This window comes from Plecotus auritus (genome assembly GCF_963455305.1).
Source record: "Plecotus auritus genome assembly, chromosome: 1".
NCBI lineage: Eukaryota > Metazoa > Chordata > Mammalia > Chiroptera > Vespertilionidae > Plecotus > Plecotus auritus.
In genome coordinates, this window is record NC_137770.1 from 168,903,266 (window position 1) to 168,925,642 (window position 22,377).

Here is a 22,377-nt window from a genome sequence, read left to right on the forward strand (position 1 = left end):
TGTGAAAATTTGTATTCACACATACACATACACACAAAAACATTACATGTTTATAGAAGCTTTATTCAGAATCACAAAAAACTGGAAACAACCAAAATATTCAACAACAGAGAAACAGATAAATAACCCTGAACATACACACAATAAAATACTACATAGCTATAAAAGGAAACAGACGATTGATTCATACATGGATAAATGTAGCTAAGTGGGGGGAAAAAAAACAGACCCAAAAGACTACATATTTTATAGTTCCATTTATATGACATTCTGGGAAAGGTAGAATGACAGGGATGGAAAACAGAGCAATGGTTGCTAGGGTTGGCGAAGCAGAGGGTGAATGACTGTAAGGGGACTAGATAAGGACTTTTTTATGGTGCTGAAACTGTTCTATATGGTATTGCAGTAGTGGATACTTGACTGAATGCATTTACCAAAACCCATAGACCTACTACACTACAAAGAATAAATGCAAATTTATTACTTGCAAATTTTTAGCAAATAAGTCAATCAGGTTTTCAAGAAAATCTAGGATGGATTGCAGACTATGATAACCTACTTGAAAGAAATTTAAGTAAAATACATACAGGTAGAAGACATATAATTAAAGATATGTTTACATATGTGAGTTAGTATACATACATACATAAACACATCTATCTCCTAGCTGTCTGCTGAGAAAGCCTAGAAGCAGGACACCCTAAGCAATAAGCACTATCCAGGGCACAGTTCTTGGTTTCTAAATACCATTCCCCAACAAAAGGAAGTAGGACTCCTTGGACAAAGAGCTAATTTTAGTGCTAATGTAGGGCATGTATAAGATGGAGAATCTTTTAGTGCCAGAAAATAAAGAAGTGCCCTAAAACCAAAAGGATGGGAGGCAAAAGTACACAGAAGCCAACCTGCTAAAGCTCCCAATGGTCAGAGCTTTAACAATTGAGTAACAAACATAAATAATGATAGTATTGGATTATAATCCAAAGACTAAAATAAATATCCATGAGTCCATAATAATATAAATAAATGATTGAATAGATTTTACAATGGAAGAAAAGGGACAAATCATCCTTACAGAGAAATCGCAAATAATAAATGTAGAAAGAATGAGGAAAAGAAAAATCACTATTAGAATTCCACATTAATAATTAATATAGACAGGAGCCACTGAAAAATAATAAAATTAGTGGGGAAAATTTTAAAGACAAACAGGATAGTAACTTCAAAGTTTCTCCCCAAGAATATTTATTAATAACTGTGCTGATTTTAACATATGCCCACAAATAATTTGAAACACTCCACTCTAGGAAGTGGAGTTTAATTCCTTTTCTGTTAAATGCAGACTGGAGTTAAGTGAGTTAGCCCTAACAAATACAATAGGAAAGAAAAAAAAATAGTAACTCTACAGTGGGGGAACTCTAATGGCACTCCCTACTATGGACTGAATGTGTCACCTCAAAATCCTTTTTTAAAGCCCAAATTCCCAGTTTGATGGTATTAAGAGGTGGAGCCTTTGGAGGAGTAATAAGGTTTAAGTCAGGTCAGGAGGGTAGGATCCTCATGGACTTAGTAGCCTTATAAAAGAGGAAGGGATCTCTTTTCCTCACATGCATGAACGGAGGAAAAGCAATATGAGCACACACAAAGAGAAGGCAGACATCTGCAAGTCAGGAAGAGGGTCTTCACCAGAACCTAACCATGCTGGCATCCTGACCTTGGACTTCCAGTCTCCAAAAATGTCTATGGTGTAGGCCACCCAACTAACGGTATTTCATCATAGTCGCCCAAGTTAACTAGGACATCCCCCCAGTCATGCACCCTTGGCTAACATAATAATAAAACAAGTTGATGTCATGTAACCCATGATATGATATAAGGAGGACACTTCATCTCTGTGGTATTCTTCCTAAAAATTCATAACCACAGTGTAATCATAAAAAAGCATCAGCAAGCCCAAAGTGAGGGGCTGTCTACAAAATAACTAACTACGTAGTAAGTACTGTCAGGTCCTAAAAAACAAAAAAGACTAAGAAACTGTCACAGACCAGAGGAGATTAAGAAGGCATGACAACTAAATGCAATATGACAGCCTGAATTAGATCCAGGAATAGAAAAAAAGGATAGAAAAACTGGTAAATTATAGACTGAGGATCAAAGATGGCGGCGTAGGTAAACACCTAAACTGCTGCCTCGCACAAAAATTTCAAAACTACAGCTAAAAGACAAAACGTCTATCACCCAGAACCAGAGGAAAGCTGGCTGAATGGAAGCTTTCCTACAACTAGAAGGAAAGAGAAAAGAGCATTGAGAGGTGCACAAGTGCTGAAAAGCTGAGGTATGGAGGCGCGTGATCCAGGCTGGCGGCAGGCGTTGCTTTTTTCAACCCGAAGGGAGACAAGGCCCCGATTACTCTGAAATCCAGTTTCTGGGGAGACACGGGGGACCCAAACTCCTACGGGGAGAAGCTGCCATCAGGTCGGAAAGTGAGGGTGGCTTGCTTGCAGAGTTGCGCGCAGAAATAATTGTTTACTGCGCTGGGGCGCAGTCAGAGACGCAAAGCCGGCTAACTGGCAGCCATTGCTGTTTGCCACGCCCTAGCCTAGTGATGCCCTGAGACCCCGCCCCCCACAACCTACAAACCCACCAAAGCTCCAAGCAGCGGCTTTAGCATATGAATGGCCTGCCCTATTGCAGCTTAATCTTGCAAACTTGCAGCCCGGGTCAGACAGCTCCAAAACCTCCAAACCCCAAGCAAAGAGGAGAAAACTGTAGTTCTCGCCGTACCTCCGGCTGGGTGGCCTCAGACAGTAGCTGACCTGCACCCCATTGGAGATCCAGAAGCCAGTGTACCTAGTGGTCAGTGTGAGACACCAGATTGCAACTCCTCACATCCATAAGTGACACATTCAAGAGGCAGACTCAGTGAGCACCAAAGCCCCACTGAAACAAGTCCTGCACCATAAGCGTGTCTCCAGCGCAGCAGTTCTTCCATTATAGACACAGCGGGTCCTCACAGCCAATTGGCCTGGAGGTCAATTCCTCCCAGTGTACCAACAGCAATCAAGGCTTAACTACACCAAGACTTTGCACTCAGCCCACAAAGGGGTGTACCAAGAGTGTCCACCTCAGGTGATTGGGGAGGCTGAGCTACTGGCCCCTATAGGTCACCTACCACACAAAGCCACTCCATCAACACAGGGAAGCAGCCAAAATGCGGAGACAAAGAAACATGTCACGAATGAAAGAAATGGAGGAAAGCAAACAACTGGATGACATAGAGTTCAGAACCACATTTATAAGGTTACTCAAGAATCTTCTAAAAACCTCTGAGGAACTTAGTGAGACCTTTAAGGATCTTAATGAGAATGCCAAAAAAATGGAAAAGGATCAGTCAGAAATTAAGCATACACTGTCTAAAATAAAGAATATACAAAAACTCAACTGTAGATCAACGTACCCCAAGAATCAAACCAAAGATCTGAAATATGAGGAAACAAAAAACACCCAACCAGAAAAACAAAAAGAAAAAAGAATCCAAAAATATGAAGATAGTGTAAAGAGCCTCTGGGACAACTTTAAGCGTACCAACATCCGAATTTTTGGGGTGCCAGAAGAAGAGAGAGAGCAAAATATTGAAAACCTATTAGAAGAAATAATGACAGAAAACTTTCCCTACCTGGTGAAAGAAATAGACTTACAAGTTCAGGAAGCGCACAGAACCCCATACAAGAGGAATCCAAAGAGGACCACACCAAGACACACCATAATTAAAATGCCAAGGGCAAAAGACAAAGAGAGAATCTTGAAAGCAGCAAGAGAAAAACGGTTAGTTACCTACAAAGGGAGTACCCATATGACTGTCAGCTGATTTCATGGCAGAAACCATGCAGGCCAGAAGGGAGTGGCAAGAAATATTCAAAGTGATGAACAGCAAGAACCTACAACCAAGATTACTCTACCCAGCAAAGCTATCATTCAGAGTTGAAGGTCAGATAAAGAGCTTCACAGACAAGAAAAAGCTAAAGGAGTTCATCACCACCAAACCAGGATTACATGAAATGCTGAAGGGTATTCTTTAAGAAGAGGAAGAAGAAGAAAAAGGTAAAGATAAAAATTATGAACAACAAAATGGCATCAAATACATACCTACCAACAAGTGAATCTAAAAATCAAGTGAATAAAAAATCTGAAGAACAGAATGGACTGGGGAATATAATAGAATCAGGGACATAGAAAGGGAGTGGACTGACAATTCTCAGGGGGGAAGGGGTGTGAGGGGTGCGGGAAGAGACTGGACAAAAATCTTACACCTATGGATGAAGACAGTGGCGGGGGGTAAGGGCATGGGGTGGGGTGGGGAATCAGGTGGAGGGGAGCTATGGGGGGGAAAAAAAGAGGAACACCTGTAATAATCTGAACAATAAAGATTTATTTTAAAAAAAAAAAGAAAAACTGGTAAATTATAAATAAAATCTACACTTAGGCTAATTGTAGTTCACCAATGTTATTTTCCCAGTTTTGATAAATGTACCATGGTTTTGTTGTTAAGACATGAGAGGAAAATGTAAGACTTTAAAGGAAATTTTTCTGCACTATCTTTGCATCACTTTTGCAAATCTAAAATGATTACAACATATGTTTTTAAAACATCAGAAGAGTTGGAAATGAACTATACTAAATTGATAGTAGTAAATTCTGTGACACAAATTTTTAGACAAGTGACTACACCAAATATAACCAGCATGACTTTCCTAAAAAGCAAATATGATTTTTACTTCGCTGTTTAATGCTTTCTAATGGTTTCTCTTGTCATCAGGAACAAATTCAAATTCTTTGGCATGGCCTATAAGACAGTGGAAGGCCCCAAAATCTCTCCCCCATCCTATACGTCAATGACCTAATCCCTGGAACCTATGAATATGTTAGATTACATGGCACAGGGAGTTAAGGCTGCAGATGTATTAAAATAGAGACTTTATCCTCAATTATCCAGGCAAGCTCAATGCAATCACAAGAGTCCATAAAAGTGGAAAATGGATGCCCTAGCTCAGGGGTGGGCAAACTTTTTGACTCGAGGGCCACAATGGGTTCTTAAACTGGACTGGAGGGCCGGAACAAAAGCATGGATGGAGTGTTTGTGTGAACTAATATAAATTCAAAGTAAAGGAGCGGAGGGGAGAGCAAGAGAACCGGATAGAACAGCCAGATCCGGCCCGCGGGCCGTAGTTTGCCCACGGCTGCCCTAGCTGGTTTGGCTCAGTGGATGGAGTGTCAGCCTATGGACAGAAGGTTCCCAGGTTCAATTCTGGTCAAGGGCACATACCTGGGTTGTGGGCTCGACCCCCCAGTTAAGGGGTGTGCAGGAGGCAGCCAATCAATGATTCTCTCTCATCACTGATGTTTCTATCTATCTCTTCCCTCATTCTTCCTCTCTGAAATCAATAAAAATATATTTTTTTAAAAAGTGGAAGATGGAGCCCTAACCGGTTTGGCTCAGTGGATAGAGTGTCAGCCTGCGGACTCAAGGGTCCCAGGTTTGATTCCGGTCAAGGGCATCTACCTTGGTTGCGGGCACATCCCCAGTAGGAGGTGTGCAGGAGGCAGCTGATCAATGTTTCTCTCTCATCGATGTTTCTAACTCTCTATCCCTCTCCCTTCTTCCCTGTAAAAAATCAATACAATATATTAAAAAAAAAAAAAAGGTGGAAGATGGACATGTGACTACAGAAGATTCCTCAGAGAAATGCAATGTTGCTGACTTTGAAGATGGAAAAAGTGGGACATTTAGAGGAATGTGGGCAGCCTCTAAAAGCTAGAAATGGGTTCTGTCCCAGAGCCTCTAGAAGGGAATGCAGCCCCACTGACACCTTGACTTTATTTAGCCCAGTTATATTTCTAACCTACAGTTGATGAGTTCATGTTATTTTAAGCCATCAATTTGTGGTACTTTGTTACAGCTGACAAGAGAAAACAAAAGCAAAAGCCCTGCTTACCTCCCCTGCTTCCTTGCTCACCAACCCTTCTTCTCACAAAGATTTTCAACAGGTATCCTTAATATACTGTATACTGCAAGTCCTTCACAGGAGTTTACCAAAGTCTGGTCAATAAATGAAATTAAGTTTGCTATAACTAAGGATGCCTCTTGTTATGGAAGTGACACAGAATGCTGACCTAGTAGGAAGAGGTGTAACTTGCCACACATACACACACACAACAAAGAAGCCACAGCACTACGTTAAGTAAGAGTGTGTGCTATAGCTCTTCCTTAAGAGGCCATCAAAGAGGTTGGTTAGGGCAGAATACAATTAAGTTGGCATGTAAACGTTTCTGGGGAGATGGGTAAATATGTGACATTTTTCTGAAACTTGCTTTTTTAAAATACAGGTGTTCAAAGTTTAATTCCTTCAAGAACGCCACCAAAAATGTTAACATTACTGTAGCCATGAGTAGGAAAAGGCTGAGAATCAATGTTGCACACACTCTTCCCACACTCAATTGTTCTCAAGGCATGCTTGTTCCTTCACCTCTGATCCTTCACCTCTGATCCTTTACATAAACTCTTCCCTCTAGCTGGAATCTTCAAAAATTCCCTCTTCTTCCTTCATCTGACCACCTCTTACTCATTCTTCAGCCCTCAGTTCAGCTCTTCCTCTAGAAAACATTCTCTAACCCTATAAGGGAATGCTTGCTTAATGCCGCATCTACAGTATTTTGAACCACTGTGAATAACTTTCCCATGAACTGTAAACTCTGTTTTTCACTTGGATCATTTGCTCTCAGTTCTATCCTATCCCTAAGGTTTAGCAGAGTGCCTAGGTCATGGAAACCATTATTATATTCTGAAAACACACACACACACACACACACACACACACACACACACACACACACACACAAAAAGCCTAGTAAACAATCATCAAATAGTTTTACACCAGGCATTTACCTCATCACAATGAATCAACAAGGACTATATATGAAACTTAAAACAAAAAAAACCCCACAAAACTTTAAGAGCTTCCATTATGTAAAGTTATTTATACCTTAATATAAAAGTCTGATTTTTTTTTTAACTTGGCATTTACTCTCTTCAAGTATAAAAAAATTTGAAACAAAAGGAAAGAAAAAATATCTACTCTATTACATCCAAGGTGTTTTGATACTGCCACTTAAAAAGAAATCTTACCAAGTATATTAGTTTCCAACTGCTATTGTGACAAATTACCACAAACTTAATGACCTAACAAAACATAAATTTATTCTTCTACAGTCCTGGAGGGTCAGAAGTCCAAAACTGGTTTCACTGGGCTAATAATGTCAAGGTATCATGAGCAGAGCTGGTTTCTTATAAGGCTCTGAGGAGAGAATCCATTTCTGCCTTTTTCAGCTTCTAGTAGCCACCTGCATTCCTGAGCTTTCGGCCCTGTCTTCAAAGAAATTCACTCCAACCTGCTCCTGTGGTTACATTACTTTCTCTGCTGGCAGGATGACTCCTCTGGTTTCCCTCTAATAAGGACTGTTGTGATTTTATCAGGCCCACCAGATTCAGGATAATCTCCCAGCTCTAAATCACAGCTGCAAAGGTTTCAGAGATTAGAATGGGGACATAAACTGAGTTGCCAGATTATTATGATCTCTGAATGCTTATGTATAAGGGAAAGCTTGCAAATCTTGACATGTCAAGGGATCAGGAGATAGGGGCCCTCAGCCTCTGGCTAGTAAGTCCTTTGCTTCTTTCTAACTACCCACAATGCAGTTCTTATACATGGAAAAACCTTATCTTAAAATCCCAACTCTGTGGTCAGTCTAAACTGAGTGGCCAGATTATTAGGCGTTCAGAGATCATAATAATCTGGCCACTCAGTGTATGTGAGGGAGGAATTATTCAGTCTATCACACCACTGTCAATAGCAGGTCAAAACTATATTATGACTTCCACATCAGTGAAACCAACTTTAAAATTACATCAATTCTATTATGCACCACAATTTCAGAGGTGAAAGTGTGAAAAAAAAGGCCTTAGAATCAATGAAGTAATTTACCCTAACAGTCCAACAGTGCCTCACAAAAAAGCCTCAACAAATAAATCACTGAAAAACAGAAAAAGTCATGATATATATATAACTGCTGAAAGAATTTTAAATTTGTAGCTTCAAGTGAGGTAATCCTATCTAATAAAAGAGTAATACGCAAATTGACCATCACACCAAGACACAAGATGGCTGCCCCCATGTGGACACAAGATGGCCACCACAAGATGGCCATCAGAGGAGGGCAGTTGGGGGTGACTAGGCCGCCAGAGGAGGGCAGTTGGGGGAGACCAGGCCAGCAAGGGAGGGCAGTTGGGGGGATCCAGGCCTGCAGGGGAGGGCAGTTGGGAGGGACCGAGGCCTATAGGGAGGGCAGTTGGGGGGGACCGAGGCCTATAGGGAGGGCAGTTGGGGGGGACCAGGCCTGCAGGGGAGGGCAGTTGTGGGCAATCAGGCAAGCAGGGAGGGCAGTTGGGGGGAACCGAGGCCTACAGAGGAAGGCAGTTGGGGGAGACCAGGTCAGCAGGGGAGGGCAGCTGGGGGAGACCAGGTCAGCAGGGGAGGGCAGCTGGGGGGGACCAGGCCAGCAGGGGAAGGCAGTTGGGGGGGACCAGGACTGCAATGAAGGGTAGTTGGGGGGAACCAGGTCTGCAGTGGAGGACAGTTTGGGGGGGGTGGGGGTACCCAGGCCTGCAGGGGAGGGCAGTTGGGAGACTGGATTGTGAGAGGGATGTCCGACTGCCCGATCCCAGTGGGATCGGGCCTAAACGGACAGTCGGACATCCCTCTAGGGGTCCCAGATTGGAGAGGGTGCAGGCTGGGCTGAGGGACACCCTCCCCACGGTGCACAAATTTTGTGCAATGGGCCTCTAGTGTCTGTATAAAAGAGGGAAATAGATTATTCTAATGCATCCACTCACTGATACCAATCTTCAGAAGTAAACAAAAACTTTTTAACAAGTAGTCTATATACCTTTTCAATGGAGCTGCTTGGCTGGTCAGCCTAACTCAGTGGTCGGCAAACTCATTAGTCAACAGAGCCAAATATCAACAGTACAACGATTGAAATTTCTTTTGAGAGCCCAATTTTTTAAACTTAACTTCTTCTAACGCCACTTCTTCAAAATAGACTTGCCCAGGCTGTGGAATTTTGTGGAAGAGCCACACTCAAGGGGCCAAAGAGCCGCATGTGGCTCACAAGCCGCAGTTTGCCAAACACTAGCCTAACTGATATCACTATATACCAGCTAGAAACTAACCTCTGATTTTCTATAAGCACTAGAGGCCCAGTGCACAAAATTCATGTATGGGGGTGGGGGTGTTCCCTCAGCCCGGCCTGCACCCTCTCCAATCCGAGACTCCTCGGGATTGGGCCTAAACCGTCAGTCAGACATCCCTCTCACAATCCGGAACCGCTGGCTCCTAACAGCTCACCTGCCTGCCTGCTCACCCCTAACCGCCTCTGCCTGCCTGCCTGCTCGCCCCTCACCACCTCTGCCTACCTGCCTGCTCGCCCCTCACCACCTCTGCCTACCTGCCTGCTCGCCCTTAACCGCTTCTGCCTGCCTGTCTGCTCGCCCCTAATCACCTCTGCCTGCCGGCCTGATCGCCCTCAACTGCCTCTTCCTGCCTGCCTGATCACCCCTAACCGCCTCTTCCTTGACCCCTGCCACGGTGGCTTTGTCCAGAAAGATGTCCGGAAGACGCCCGGTCTATCCGGTCTAATTAGCATATTACCCTTTTATTAGTATAGATGGTGTCCTCCTTGGTGAGACTAAACCATCACAAGATCTACCTAAAGTTATATTATATCTACCTCAGTAACATAATCTCCTTCCAGAGACTAGATTTCTACCAAAGGAAAACTGATTCTATTTCTATTTAAGCAAACCTGACATGAACACCAAAATTTACAAAGCAAGTATTTTATGACCATCCAGGCACTGTACAAAAATCAATCATAGGCTTTCTTTAAATGAGCTTCCTCATTCCCACCACTTAACAAAGATGCAACGTTTTAAATATCCAGAATATTTGTTTCATTAGATTTTTCCTGAATCAAATTTCAATACTTTTTTTTTAAAAGTCAGATTAAGGGTTTTCATTATCTTCAAAAGAATATCAAGGTCAGCCAAGTACAAACTCCTCTATCCTACATTTGGAGAAGTAGAATCAGGTCTAAGAATGTAATCCATTCATAATAACTACCAAGAAGTAGGTCAATATTTAGCTGGTATGCATTTTAACAATCATCCTTGGCAAAATATTAAAATACTTCTGAACCAGTAAGCCCTGACTGACCCTGCTTCTCTGTTATGCCCCATGATGGCCCCTTGCCCCAGACCCCTATGACCTCCTAATGATGCAGGAACTAAAGGACTAATGCTTGGCATATTACAGGCTTACAGAACCCTGCTCTAGTGTAAGGGCTGGTATTCATTCAGTGGTTAGTACACATAGTACTGATTACTGAATATTCTGAAATACACTACCCCTACCAATAAAGTATCAATAATACAATGCTAAAGCACAGATTTAGCACACGCGCGCACAAACGCGCGCGCGCGCGCACACACACACACACACACACACACACACACACACACCAGAAGAAATCTGCAATTAGAAACCCTAGGGATTTAAAAAATGGGGAGTCCCGAGAGAGAAACCAAGATGGCGGCATAGGTAAACACCTAAACTGCTGCCTCGCACAACAATTTCAAAACTACAACTAAAAGACAGAACGGACACCATCCAGAACCACAGGAAAGCTGGCTGAGTGAAAATTCTACAACTAGAAGGAAAGAAAAGCTCACAGAGAATTGGAGGTACGGCAAAGGGGCTTTGTGCACGCAGAGAGGAAGGACGGCTGAGAGCCTGGCTGACTTTCTCTGGCGGAAGGGGGAAGGAAGCCTCCGACCGCACTGAACCCCAGTTCTGACTGCACTGAACCCCAGTTCTGGGCGAACCCCTGGGGATCCACGCTCTTACGGGGGGAGTCTGGACTCTCGGGCGGAGACTCGAGCTGGGAAAGGCAGAAGTCTGAAGGCGCACGCGGGCCAGTGCGCACAAAGGCTGCGGAGGTTGCCACAGGCTTTCCCTAGTGGAAGGGAGTCAGAGGATCCTGACTGCACTGAGCCCCAGTTCTGACTGCAGTGAACCCCAGTTCCAGGCGAGCCCCTGGGGACCCACGCTCTTGTGGGGGGAGTCTGGACTCTCGGGCGGAGACTCGGGAGCCGGGGAAGGCGGAGGACTGAAAGCGCGCGCGCGCGCGCCTGCCAGTGTGCACAAAGGCTGCGGAGGTTGCCACAGGCTTTCCCTAGTGAAAGGGAGTCAGAGGCTCCTGACGGCACTGAGCCCCAGTTCTGACTGCAGTGAACCCCAGTTCCAGGTGAGCCCCTGGGGACCCACGCTCTTGTGGGGGGAGTCTGGACTCTCAGGCGGAGACTCGAGCTGGGGAAGGCGGAGGACTGAAAGCACACATGCGCGCAAGGGCAAGGCTGACAGGAAGCCAAGACTGAGACTCCACCCCATCCAAGCTGAGCACAGAGCCTATTGCAATTTGGCAAGTCTAATCCTATAAGGCTGTCTCCAGCACCGAACTTCTCCCAGCATAGACACAGCTGATCCTTACAGCCAACTGGCCCGGAGGTCAATTCTTCCCAGTGATACCAACAACAATAAAGACTTAATTACAACAAGGCTGTACACACAGTCCACAAAGGGGTGCACCAAGAGTGTCCACCTCAGGTTAACTGGGAGGCAGACCCACTGGGCCATATTGGAAACCTAGCACAAATATCTACCTTACCAACTCAGGGAAGCAGTGAAAATGCGGGGTCAAAGAATCAGATCACAAACGAAAGAAATGGAGGAAAACAAACGACTGGATATAGAATTCAAAACCACGGTTATAAGACTTTTTAAGAATATCCTAGAAAAGGCCGATAAATATAACAAGACCCTCGAAGATATGAAAAAGGACCAACTAGAAATTAAACATACACTGACTGAAATAAAAAATATTATACAGAGACCCAGAAACAGAATAGAGGAACACAAGAATCAAGTCAAAGAATTGAAATACAAAGAAGCAAAAAGCAAAAAAAAAAAATCCAAAAAGTTGAAGATAATGTAAGAAAACTCTGGGACAACTTCAAGCGTACCAACATCAGAATTATGGGGGTGCCAGAAGAAGAGAGAGAGCAAGATACTGAAAACCTATTTGAAGAAATAATGACCGAAAACTTCCCCCACCTGGTGAAAGAAATAGACTTACAAGTCCAGGAAGCGCACAGAACCCCAAACAAAAGGAATCCAAAGAGGACCACACCAAGACACATTATAATTAAAATGCCAAGAGCAAAAGACAAAGAGAGAATATTAAAAGCAGCAAGAGAAAAACAGTTAATTACCTACAAGGGAGCACCCATACGACTGTCAGCTGACTTCTCAACAGAAACTATGCAGGCCAGACGGGAGTGGCAAGAAATTTTCAATGTGATGAATAGCAAGAACCTACAACCAAGATTACTCTACCCAGCAAAGCTATCATTCAGAATTGAAGGGCAGATAAAGAGCTTCACAGATAAGAAAAAGCTGAAGGAGTTCATCACCACCAAACCAGTATTATATGAAATGCTGAAAGGTATTATTCTTAAAGAAGAGGAAGAAGAAAAAAGTAAAGAGAAAAATTATGAACAACAAATACATATCTATCAACAAGCGAACCTAAAAATCAAGTGAATTAAAAACCTGAGGAACAGAACAATCTGGTGAATATAATAGAATCAGGGGCATAGAAAGGGAGTGGACTGATAATTCTCAGGGGGAAAGGGGTATGGGGGGTTCATGAAGAGAATGGACAAAAATCATACACCTATGGATGAGGACAGTGGGGGGGAGGTAAGGGCAGAAGGTGGGGTGGGAAATGGGTGGAGGGGGGCTATGGGGGGAGAAAGAAGAAATAATTGTAATAATCTGAATAAAGATTTATTTTAAAAAAAAAACAAAATAAAATAAAAATAAAATAAAAAATGGGGAGTCCCAATTCTTTCTGATGGAAGGCTAATATTTACAAAGGTAACTGTCCCAGTCACTGTTGGCAGACAGAGCCTACACACATACCTGTGCAACCATTTGGATAAAATCTCACACTGCAGCCGAAACCGGTTTGGCTCAGTGGATAGAGTGTCGGCCTGCAGACTGAAGGGTCCCGGGTTCGATTCCAGTCAAGGGCATGTATCTTGGTTGCGGGCACATCCCCAGTGGGAGGTGTGCAGGAGGCAGCTGATCGATGTTTCTCTCTCATTGATGTTTCTAGCTCTCTATCCCTCTCCCTTCCTCTCTGTAAAATATCAATAAAATATATTTTTAAAAAAATCTCACACTGCATTTACTATAGTTTTCCTGCAATACTACATGCCAGGGATAATACTACTTGCTTTTATATATATATAACTTTATATGATTCTCATAACAATCCTGTGAAGTATTGCTATTGTTATTTTACAGACAAATAGGGGCATGAAAGTTCATTATTTCATACAAATTCAAGTAGTTGGTAAGTAGTAAAGAGGCCAGGCATTGCAGGTTCCAAAGCCCATTTCACAATGCCTATTTCTCAGACATGCTAAAAAAACAAGCGAGTTAAGACTTGCCACTGGCTAGGCAAGGCATTTTACTACTTCCTCTCTCCTCCCTGCTTCATTCTGCTTTTGCTCAGTTCCTAATATAAGCAGCTTTTGGCATACAATTTTAAAAAGCTGACCCAACCCACCTTCCAGCAAGTCCACTAGCTGAGGTAGATGGCCTATTAAAGAAAACCTCCCAAGAGCAGATTGGTGGGAGGGAAGCAGGGCTGGACAGTGTAAGAAAATAACAAAAAAACTAAAATGGTGACTGAGCCTTAAATACAAGAAAGGAGTAAGGAGAGGTGGCCCTACATAATTCTTTCCGTGGCCAGTCTTCAAAAGCAATAATAAATACGAAGCCAAGTACACTTGCTCAATTGATTGCCTACTGCTACTGGGAATATGATGAGGAAAACTCACACGGTTTCTGCCATCGGAAGAATTTATATCCTGGTGTTCTGAAGGAAAATAAATGTCGCCAAAAAGGGACTCTAATTTGCTAAGCACCTCATTTTGCTAAGCACCAGGTACTTTATTTTCTCTGGGTTGAATCAAAGCCTACAACCTTTTCACTAGCCCACACTTTCTGACAATCCTGAGCATGCTTAGCCTATTGGAAACAAATAGCTTCCCCAGGGCTGAATATAAGGTGATTTGCCCTAACACAGCAGTAATGACTGTGAAGATACTCTCATTTCTAGGAAAGACCCTTGAAGTCTGACTCAAAATCTGTTCTATTTCAATGTCTTCAGGATCTAACACTTCAGGGTTTATAGATGAACTAGAGGCCCATTGCAGGAAGATTCCTGCAATAGGGCTTCCTGGGGCGGCCTGCTTCCCTCCCTTCTCCACAGCCCCGCCTGCTTCCCTCCCTTCTCCACAGCCCCACTTGCTTGCTTCTCTGCAGCTTCGCTCCCTTCTGCAATGCTTGGCTTCCTTCTATGCTGTCTTCAGTCTTCACTCTACTCCTGGATATGCAAATTAACCACCATCTTGGTTGGGCTAATTTGCATACTCGCTCCTGATTGGCTTGGTGGGTGTGGATGTAGCGGAGGTACAGTCAATTTGCATATTACTCTTTTATTAGATAGGATTAGAGGCCCAATGCATGGCAAGGGGCTTGGCTGCCGCTGCCCCCCCCCAATGGCTTCATTCAAAAGGTCATCCGGAAGGACATCTAGTCTAATTAGCATATTACGCTTTTATTATTATAGAAGACGACTAGAGGCCCCATGCACAAAATTTCGTGCACTCAAAGGTGGGGGTGATCCCAGTGAGGGGCAGTCTGCCTACCTGATCTCCCCTAACCACTTGCCTGCCTGCCTGATTACTCCTAACCGCTAGTCTGCCTACCTGATCACCCCAACTACTGGTCTGCCTACCTGATCAACTCCAATCACTCTGCCTGCCTGCCTGCCTGATGGCCCCTTATCGTTTGCTTGGGGGCAGGGACAGCACTGACTTCCGGTTGGTCAGTCTCCGGTGTTTACCGGTCGTTATGACCCAGGGTTTTTATATATTAGGATTAGAAAGATTAGCTGGGATCAATGGCAATGAATATGGTTTACAAAAATTATTATAGATAAAATCTCAGAAACCTGAGGGGGAAGAGGTGAGGTGGAAATGAAAAGATACTGCAAATATGTATAGCAATAGACCAAAAAAATCATAATAAACTTAGAAGGAAATTATATATCCAGATAGTTACATAATACCATGGCAATCTTTAAGGAAGGACCCATGCTCTCCCTAGCTGTGAAGGAAGACTAGAAACCTGAGACACAGATGCCTCTCTGATCAAAAGGAACTTACTTCAGACACACTAGGCAGATTTATATCATTTTAAATTTTGCATGTGCTCTCAAAGTTGAAGGGTTTCCTATAACTGACCAGATAGTGTTACGAAGTGAATGGGATATTTATTTATATCTTCCATAATGAATGCGAACAATTCCCATTATTATCTCATGTTTCTTTCATTATTGACAATTAAAATGATAAAACTGCCAGTATCATTCTTGTAAAAGGCATATAGAAGGAAGAAAACACATTTTCATTTGGAAATGAGCATCACTGCTTCCTAAAATAGAATAAAAGAGTAGTGGTGGGGAGAGAGGATGGGAGCGGAATATGTTAATGGGGGAAAACAAGGAGGACCTATGTAATACTTTCAACAATAAAATAAAATTTCTAGGGGAGGGAGGTGGGGAAAAAACATTTCTATAGTTTATAAACAAACAAAAAATCATCGTGGTTTATTGTTAAATCTGGGTGTCCCACCACCCAAAAAAAAAATGTTTTAAAAGGCCTCTATCAATTCAATTGGAAGAAATGTTGGAGTTACACCAGGATATCATTTCCAGGGTATTATGTCACTCAATCATCCCTTGTTTGAGGACCCAGCTTTTGAAGGCTCTCAAAATGCAGAGTAAAAGTTGAAAAAATATTCAACTAATACTTCATATGGAAATACAAATAATTCTAAAAGACCATATTTTGTTCAATTAAAGAACTAAAGTATAGAAATACAACTCTAGGGAAGAAAGTTAAGAGAAAATATTTCATAGATTCAAAGCAGTCAACTTTTACCTTTAAATGGGAAAAGCATGTTAACAGTTGAACCTGGAAAACAAGTTACAATGAAATCTCAATGTCAAAGTTCTACTAGCAAAAGGAAACTTTAAGAATAGAAAGCCCTAGCTGGGTGGCTCAATTGGTTGGAGTGTCTTCCCTTACACCAAAGGGTGGCAGGTTTAATTCCAGTCAGTTGCAGGTATGGGAGGCAACTGATCTATGTTTTAAAGTCCGATAACTTGTAAAGTGCTCTCTAGGTAACATTCCAGTTTTACAATTGTTTTCTATGATGTTTCATACTCATACATCTGACCTGTTTTTCACCATATCTGGAATTCTATAGAGATATATTAAAAGGCAAACTAGTTCATATAGGGCAAAGAATAAATCAAAAACACTAATAACTACTTAATCATTATTGATAGATGCCAGTACTAAGTAGCAAAAACTACTTTTTTTTCTAAGACTAGCAAACAAAACAAAAACAGATTTGATCTCGTTATCTCTCTGCTTAAACTTTCTTCCACAAGAACAACAACCCAAAACTGACCCTAGTTCTTTATCTTAACTTCTAAATTCCTTAGCATGACATTTAAGGTCTTTCTGCAACCTGGGCCTTTTAAAGTATTCCTTTCAATTCCAATGCTTGGGTTTTCCCTACCACCCAGCACCCTTTCCGCCTTTTTTTTTTTTTTAAAATATATTTTTGTTGATTTGAAAGAGGAAAGGAGAAGGAGGGGGAGGGTGAAGGGAGAAGAGAGAAAGGGGGAAGGGGAGGGGGAGGGGGAAGGGAGAAGAGAGAAAGGAGGGGGGAGGGGGAGAGGGAGGGCAGAAACATCAATGATGAGAGAGAACCATTGATCAGCTGCCTCCTGCATGCCCCACACTGGGGATCCAGCCCACAACTTGGGCATGTGCCCTGACCAGGAATCAAACTGTGACCTCCTGATTCACAGATTGCTGCTCAGTCACTGACTGAGCCAAGCTGGCTGGGCCCTTTTTGCTTCTTTTTTAAAAAATATATTTTTATTGCTTTCAGAGAGGAAGGGAGGGGGAGAGAGAGATGGAAACATCAACAATAAGAGAGAATCATTGATTGGCTGCCTCCTGCATGCCCCCTACTGGAGATCGAACCCATAACCTGGGCATGTGCCCTTGGCTGGAATTGAACGTGGGACTGAGAAGACTAATGCTCTATCCACTGAGCAAAACCAGCTAGGGCCCTTTTAGCTTCTTAACTGTTTAGTTTCTTTTTTTTCCTTGTCTTGCACTTTTTTTTTCTTGTCTTTTATTGATTTTTTAGAGATAAGAAGAGGGGAGAGGGAGGAAGGGTGAGAGGGAGAGAACGAGAGAGACAAACATCAATGTGCATCAGCCGCCCCCCTACTAGAGCCCACTAGGAATTGAATCCACACTTGCATATATGTGCCCTAACCAGAAATAGAACCTGCCACCTTTTGGTGTGAGGGATGACACTCCAACCAACTGAGCAACACTGGCCAGGCCTAAACATGCCTTGCATTTTCATACTTCCAGACCTCTGTTCATGCTGTAACCTCTCTATGGACATTTCCCTCCTACCCTAATCCATCAAATCCCTCAAGGTCGTAACCAACTTGAATGTCACCAAAATAAAGGCAAAGAGTTTTTCCTACCTACCAGGTTTAATCTTGAGTACCCAACTGGTAAACAGGCAAAAATATTGAAATGAATTGATTATCTGCTTAAAGGAATAATTATAAACAGCAGAAATCAAGCATCATCTATATTTGACTTCTATATATATTAATTGATTTGTTCTTACAGATTTAACATCCTGATTACAACTGATATTCTGGCATTCCTTGAGCATTCACAAAATTTTTAAGGGTAAAAAAAATATTTGCTACAGAAAAATTGTTCATTAAGCTCTGGCCGGTTTGAGTCGGCCCATGGACTGAAGGGTCCTGGGTTCAATTCTGGTCAAGGGCACATACCTTGGTTGCAGGCTCTATCCCTGGCAACCAATCGATGTGTCTCTCTGGCATAGATGTTTCTCTCTCTGTGTCTCTCCCCCTCCCTTCCACTCTCTCTGAAAAATAAATAAATATAAATAATTTTAAAGCCGAAACCGGTTTGGCTCAGTGGATAGAGCGTCGGCCTGCGGACTCAAGGGTCCCGGGTTCGATTCCGGTCAAGGGCATGTACCTTGGTTGCAGGCACATCCCCAGTGGGAGGTGTGCAGGAGGCAGCTGATCGATGTTTCTCTCTCATCGATGTTTCTAGCTCTCTATCCCTCTCCCTTCCTCTCTGTAAGATATCAATAAAATATATTAAAAAATAATAATTTTAAAAATTGTTCATTAAGACAATAATGCATATTTAAAAAATCAAGAAAAGACATAATCCTTGGATCACATGGCTTTACAATAGTCTAAAACACTTGGGATCTTTTTTTTAAATAATTGTGTTCCAATTCCTTCATACACAAAACTATTTGAAAAACAAAAACAAGAATTTATAGTAAATTCAAAAGAAGAAAAAAATGCTCACCAATATCTTTATATATGTTGCAGAGAACAGTACAAAACCTGCAATACTATTCACATTCAAACCCATTAAACAACTAATGGAGGTAAAGATTGCAATATTAGTAAGTATGGCTGATCCAAAAGATATTAAGGCTAAGCCATCACTTCTGACTTATGAAAAAAATTCAACCTCTAATTCCCAGGATAAAGGATAAAGCATCTGTTGCAAAAATTAGATGTTGGCTGAACTGATTTAAAAAGCCCAGCAAGCACTGGCCGGTATGGCTTAGTTGGTTGGAATGTCCTCCCGCTCCCATACACCAAAAGGTTGAGGGCTCCATCCCTGGTCAGGGCACATCTGGAAGCCAACCCATCAATGTCCCTCTCTCTCAGATCAATAAGCCTGTTCTTGGGTGAGGATTTTTAAAAAGCCCAGTAAATTTTCACTAACAACTTGGATAAAATAGGTCGGTCTGACAATCGTGTACTTTTGTTCTTTTACAAACAGGACAGATATCTCTCTAAAGTTTCCAGTCAATCATTTGGAGGATTCTCTTCTGAAATATTACCAAATCTATAAAAAGAGAGAGTCCCGCCTTCCCCGGCCCCATCCATGAACATTCCAAATCTCAAGACTAGGGAGTGGACATCCTAGATAGAGTAACCATTCTTCACTTGCAACGCCCGCATACTCACCACCTAAGACCTTAGTGTGAAAGCGGCTTTTTCATTGCATTGCTGCTGCCAGTAACAGGGCCTGGCCTCAAGGCAGGGCCGACCCTGGACGTTTTTGAATTTCTGAAAGTGAAGCTGGAAACACACCCAATCTAAAGGCATTCGTCCCAATCTAAAGGCATTCGTCTGAACCCATCTGACACCTGCTCCCTTTCAAACACGACGACGAGCGAACTCCAACCTCCGGAGCAGCAGCCGCAGCAGCAATGACAGATCTCGAGGCCGAATTGGGTCAGGGTTACAATTACACTTAGGGTGCATATTTACACCCCTTTGTCCACAAAACTTGAGAGCTAACTTCAGCTCCTTCCAAGGCGGCGTGCTCACGGGACCGCAGAAATCAGTTTTCCTGAGTCGGGAAGGGCCCAGTCCCCCCAGCTCGGAGGCTACCCCACACCGGCCTCCCCTAGACCCTGCACTCGCGGCCTCGGCGCCACGCCAGTCTCGGGATCCGAGGGTTGTGGGCCCGCACCGGGCTCCTCCAGGCCCCCGGCGGTTTCGGGCCTAGGGTCACATTGCGTAAACAGCCCGGCCCCGGCTTTCCAGGCAGCCCCCTCCGTCGTGCAGGGCGCCTCTCCGCCCCGCCGCCCCCCGCCCCCCACGCCGCAGCCGCGATCCCCGACGCCCCCCCGCCCGCCCCGCCCCGGGCGACCGCCCCGGCCGCGCAGGCCGCCCCGCTGGCCTAGGCCCCGCGCTCCCCCGACCACCCGCCTCACCGTTCTGCTGGTGTGGCGCAGGGCCCGGGCCCGCGGCGGCTCCGGAGGCAGCGACTCCCCCGAGTTTGGGCTGGATGCGGGTGCTGGCGGCGCGCTGAGGGGACCCGGCGGGGGCCGACATGACGGCGCTGCTGGCGCGGCGGCTCCGCGGCGGGGAGGTGGGCGGAGGGAAGGGAAGGCGGGGCCGGAGAGGGAGAGGAAGAGGAAGGAACGTGCCGGCGTCACCGAGGGAGTCACCCGGGACTGCGGCTGAGGCCGCGCTCTGCCGAGATGAGCGAGCCGCCGCGGGAGCGGGGACCCTGGCCCTCCCCGCCTGCCCCGCTTGCCCCGCCCGCCTGAGCGCCAAGCCGCGGGATTCCCACCCCGGGCGGCGGCTCCCCGGGCCGTCGGCCTCGCCCCGCCCTGGCCCCGCCGCCGCCACGCCCCCTGCTGGCCGGAGCGGGCCAGCCCACTCCCGAAGCGGGGCAGCCTCGGCCTGGGCCTCGCTGCCAGCCCTGGAGGGAGGGGAGCTCGGTAGAAGGGGCCTTGGGGCGCGCTCCATAGGGGGCTGGAGGTGGGGGGCGGAGGCCGGAACTCTGGCCTGGGCCGCAGTGCCTACAGGCGATCCGACAGCTGCGGGGTGACATCCGGAGCCCAGACGGGGCTGACCCCACCCACCCATACGCCTAAGTGCAATCCAGGGTTTGATAAACACAAGAATCTCAACAAGAATAGCCTTATTCAAAACTTTCTCCACCCACTTAAATCTAGAGAAGGGGAAGGGGAAAAGAGTAAGGGAAACTCGAAGACAAATTTTACCTCCCTCCTGATTTTTGCCGAGGATTGGCTCATCTGGTCCCCTCTAAAACCAGAACTCTAGCTTGCTTTGTCTACACTATTGAAATCTTTGAATCTCTCTGGCTAGTCCCTGCACGCGAACAGGCAAGCAAGACCTGGACTACATTTCCTAAGTCATTTTGTAGTATTGCAACCTTGAGTGTGCCACCATTATTCTGTACCAAAAAGACTGCTATGAAACATTGAATTCAGAATATGATATGGCAAAATGATATTTCTGGAAATTCTAATTTATTGAATGACTCAAAAAAGTGTGTTGATCATCTATAATAATAAAAATGTAATATGCTAACTAGACCTTACAACCAAATGACCTTCCAGACGTCATTCCAGACATCCTTCCAGACGAAGCCACAGAGGTAAGGACCGAGGCAGTGGAGGTTAGGGGCAATGAGGCAGGCAGTCGAGTGGTTAGGGGCAATGAGGCAGGCAGGCGGGCGAGCAGTTAGGAGCCAGCTGTCCCAGAATGTGAGAGGGATGTCTGACTGCCGGTTTAGGCCCGATCTCCCAGACCCCTGTGGGATCAGGCCTAAACCAGCAGTCAGACATCCCCTGAGGGGTCCCGGATTTCCAGAGGGTGCAGACCGGGCTGAGGGACCCTCCACCCCATGCACAAATTTTGTGCACTGGGCCTCTAGTCTTAAAATAATACAAAGCCCCTAGCCAGTTTGGCTCAGTGGATAGAGCGTCGACCTGCAAACTGAAGGGTCCCAGGTTCGATTCTGGCCAAGGGCATATGCCCAGGTTGGGGGCTCAATCCCCAGTAGGGGGTGTGTAGGAGGCAGCCAATCAATGATTCTCATCATTGATGTTTCTATCTCTTCCTCTACCTTCCTCTCTGAAATCAATAAAAATATATATTTTTTAAAATAATAATAAGCCAAGACTGGTTTGGCTCAGTGGATAGAGCGTCGGCCTGCGGACTGAGGGGTCCCGGGTTCGATTCCGGTCAAGGGCATGTACCTTGGTTGCGGGCACATCCCCAGTAGGAGGTGTGCAGGAGGCAGCTGATCGATGTTTCTCTCTCATCAATGTTTCTAACTCTCTATCCTTCTCCCTTCCTCTCTGTAAAAAATCAATAAAATATATTAAAAATAATAATAATAATAATAATACAAAGCATCCCTTTAGCTGTTGCCATGAATTAGTGATACCTAATGCTTCAAAATGCACCAAATGAATTGCAAAAGGATTTCAATGGTTGGATTTGTATTTTTGTTATAGAATAGTAAGAAGCTAGGAAAATTCCGGAACAAGTGGAATAGGGAAACTAAGACAGATAGTTAAATACCTAGTAAATCCTATTTTTCTCTAAACCAAGGACACTAAGAATAAATGGTTTGCACTT

The 22,377-nt window shown here is 44.4% G+C and overlaps 1 protein-coding gene across 5 annotated transcripts in view; it reads right to left on the minus strand.

Annotated features, from left to right (window-relative positions):
* The window catches only part of SEC24B (SEC24 homolog B, COPII coat complex component), a 104,694-nt gene extending 84,149 nt beyond the window's left edge, over nt 1–20,545 (minus strand). For 3 of the 5 annotated variants that reach the window (XM_080641976.1, XM_080641974.1, XM_080641972.1), the window contains exon 1: nt 20,193–20,435. In XM_080641976.1, the coding sequence (XP_080498102.1) occupies nt 20,193–20,313 (121 nt within the window). In that variant the 5' untranslated portion in view covers nt 20,314–20,435. Of the gene's footprint in view, nt 1–20,192 lie in introns of all 5 variants that reach the window. The other 2 variants (XM_080641975.1, XM_080641973.1) reach the window with 2 other exon arrangements.
* Between the last annotated feature and the right edge of the window lie 1,832 nt (nt 20,546–22,377).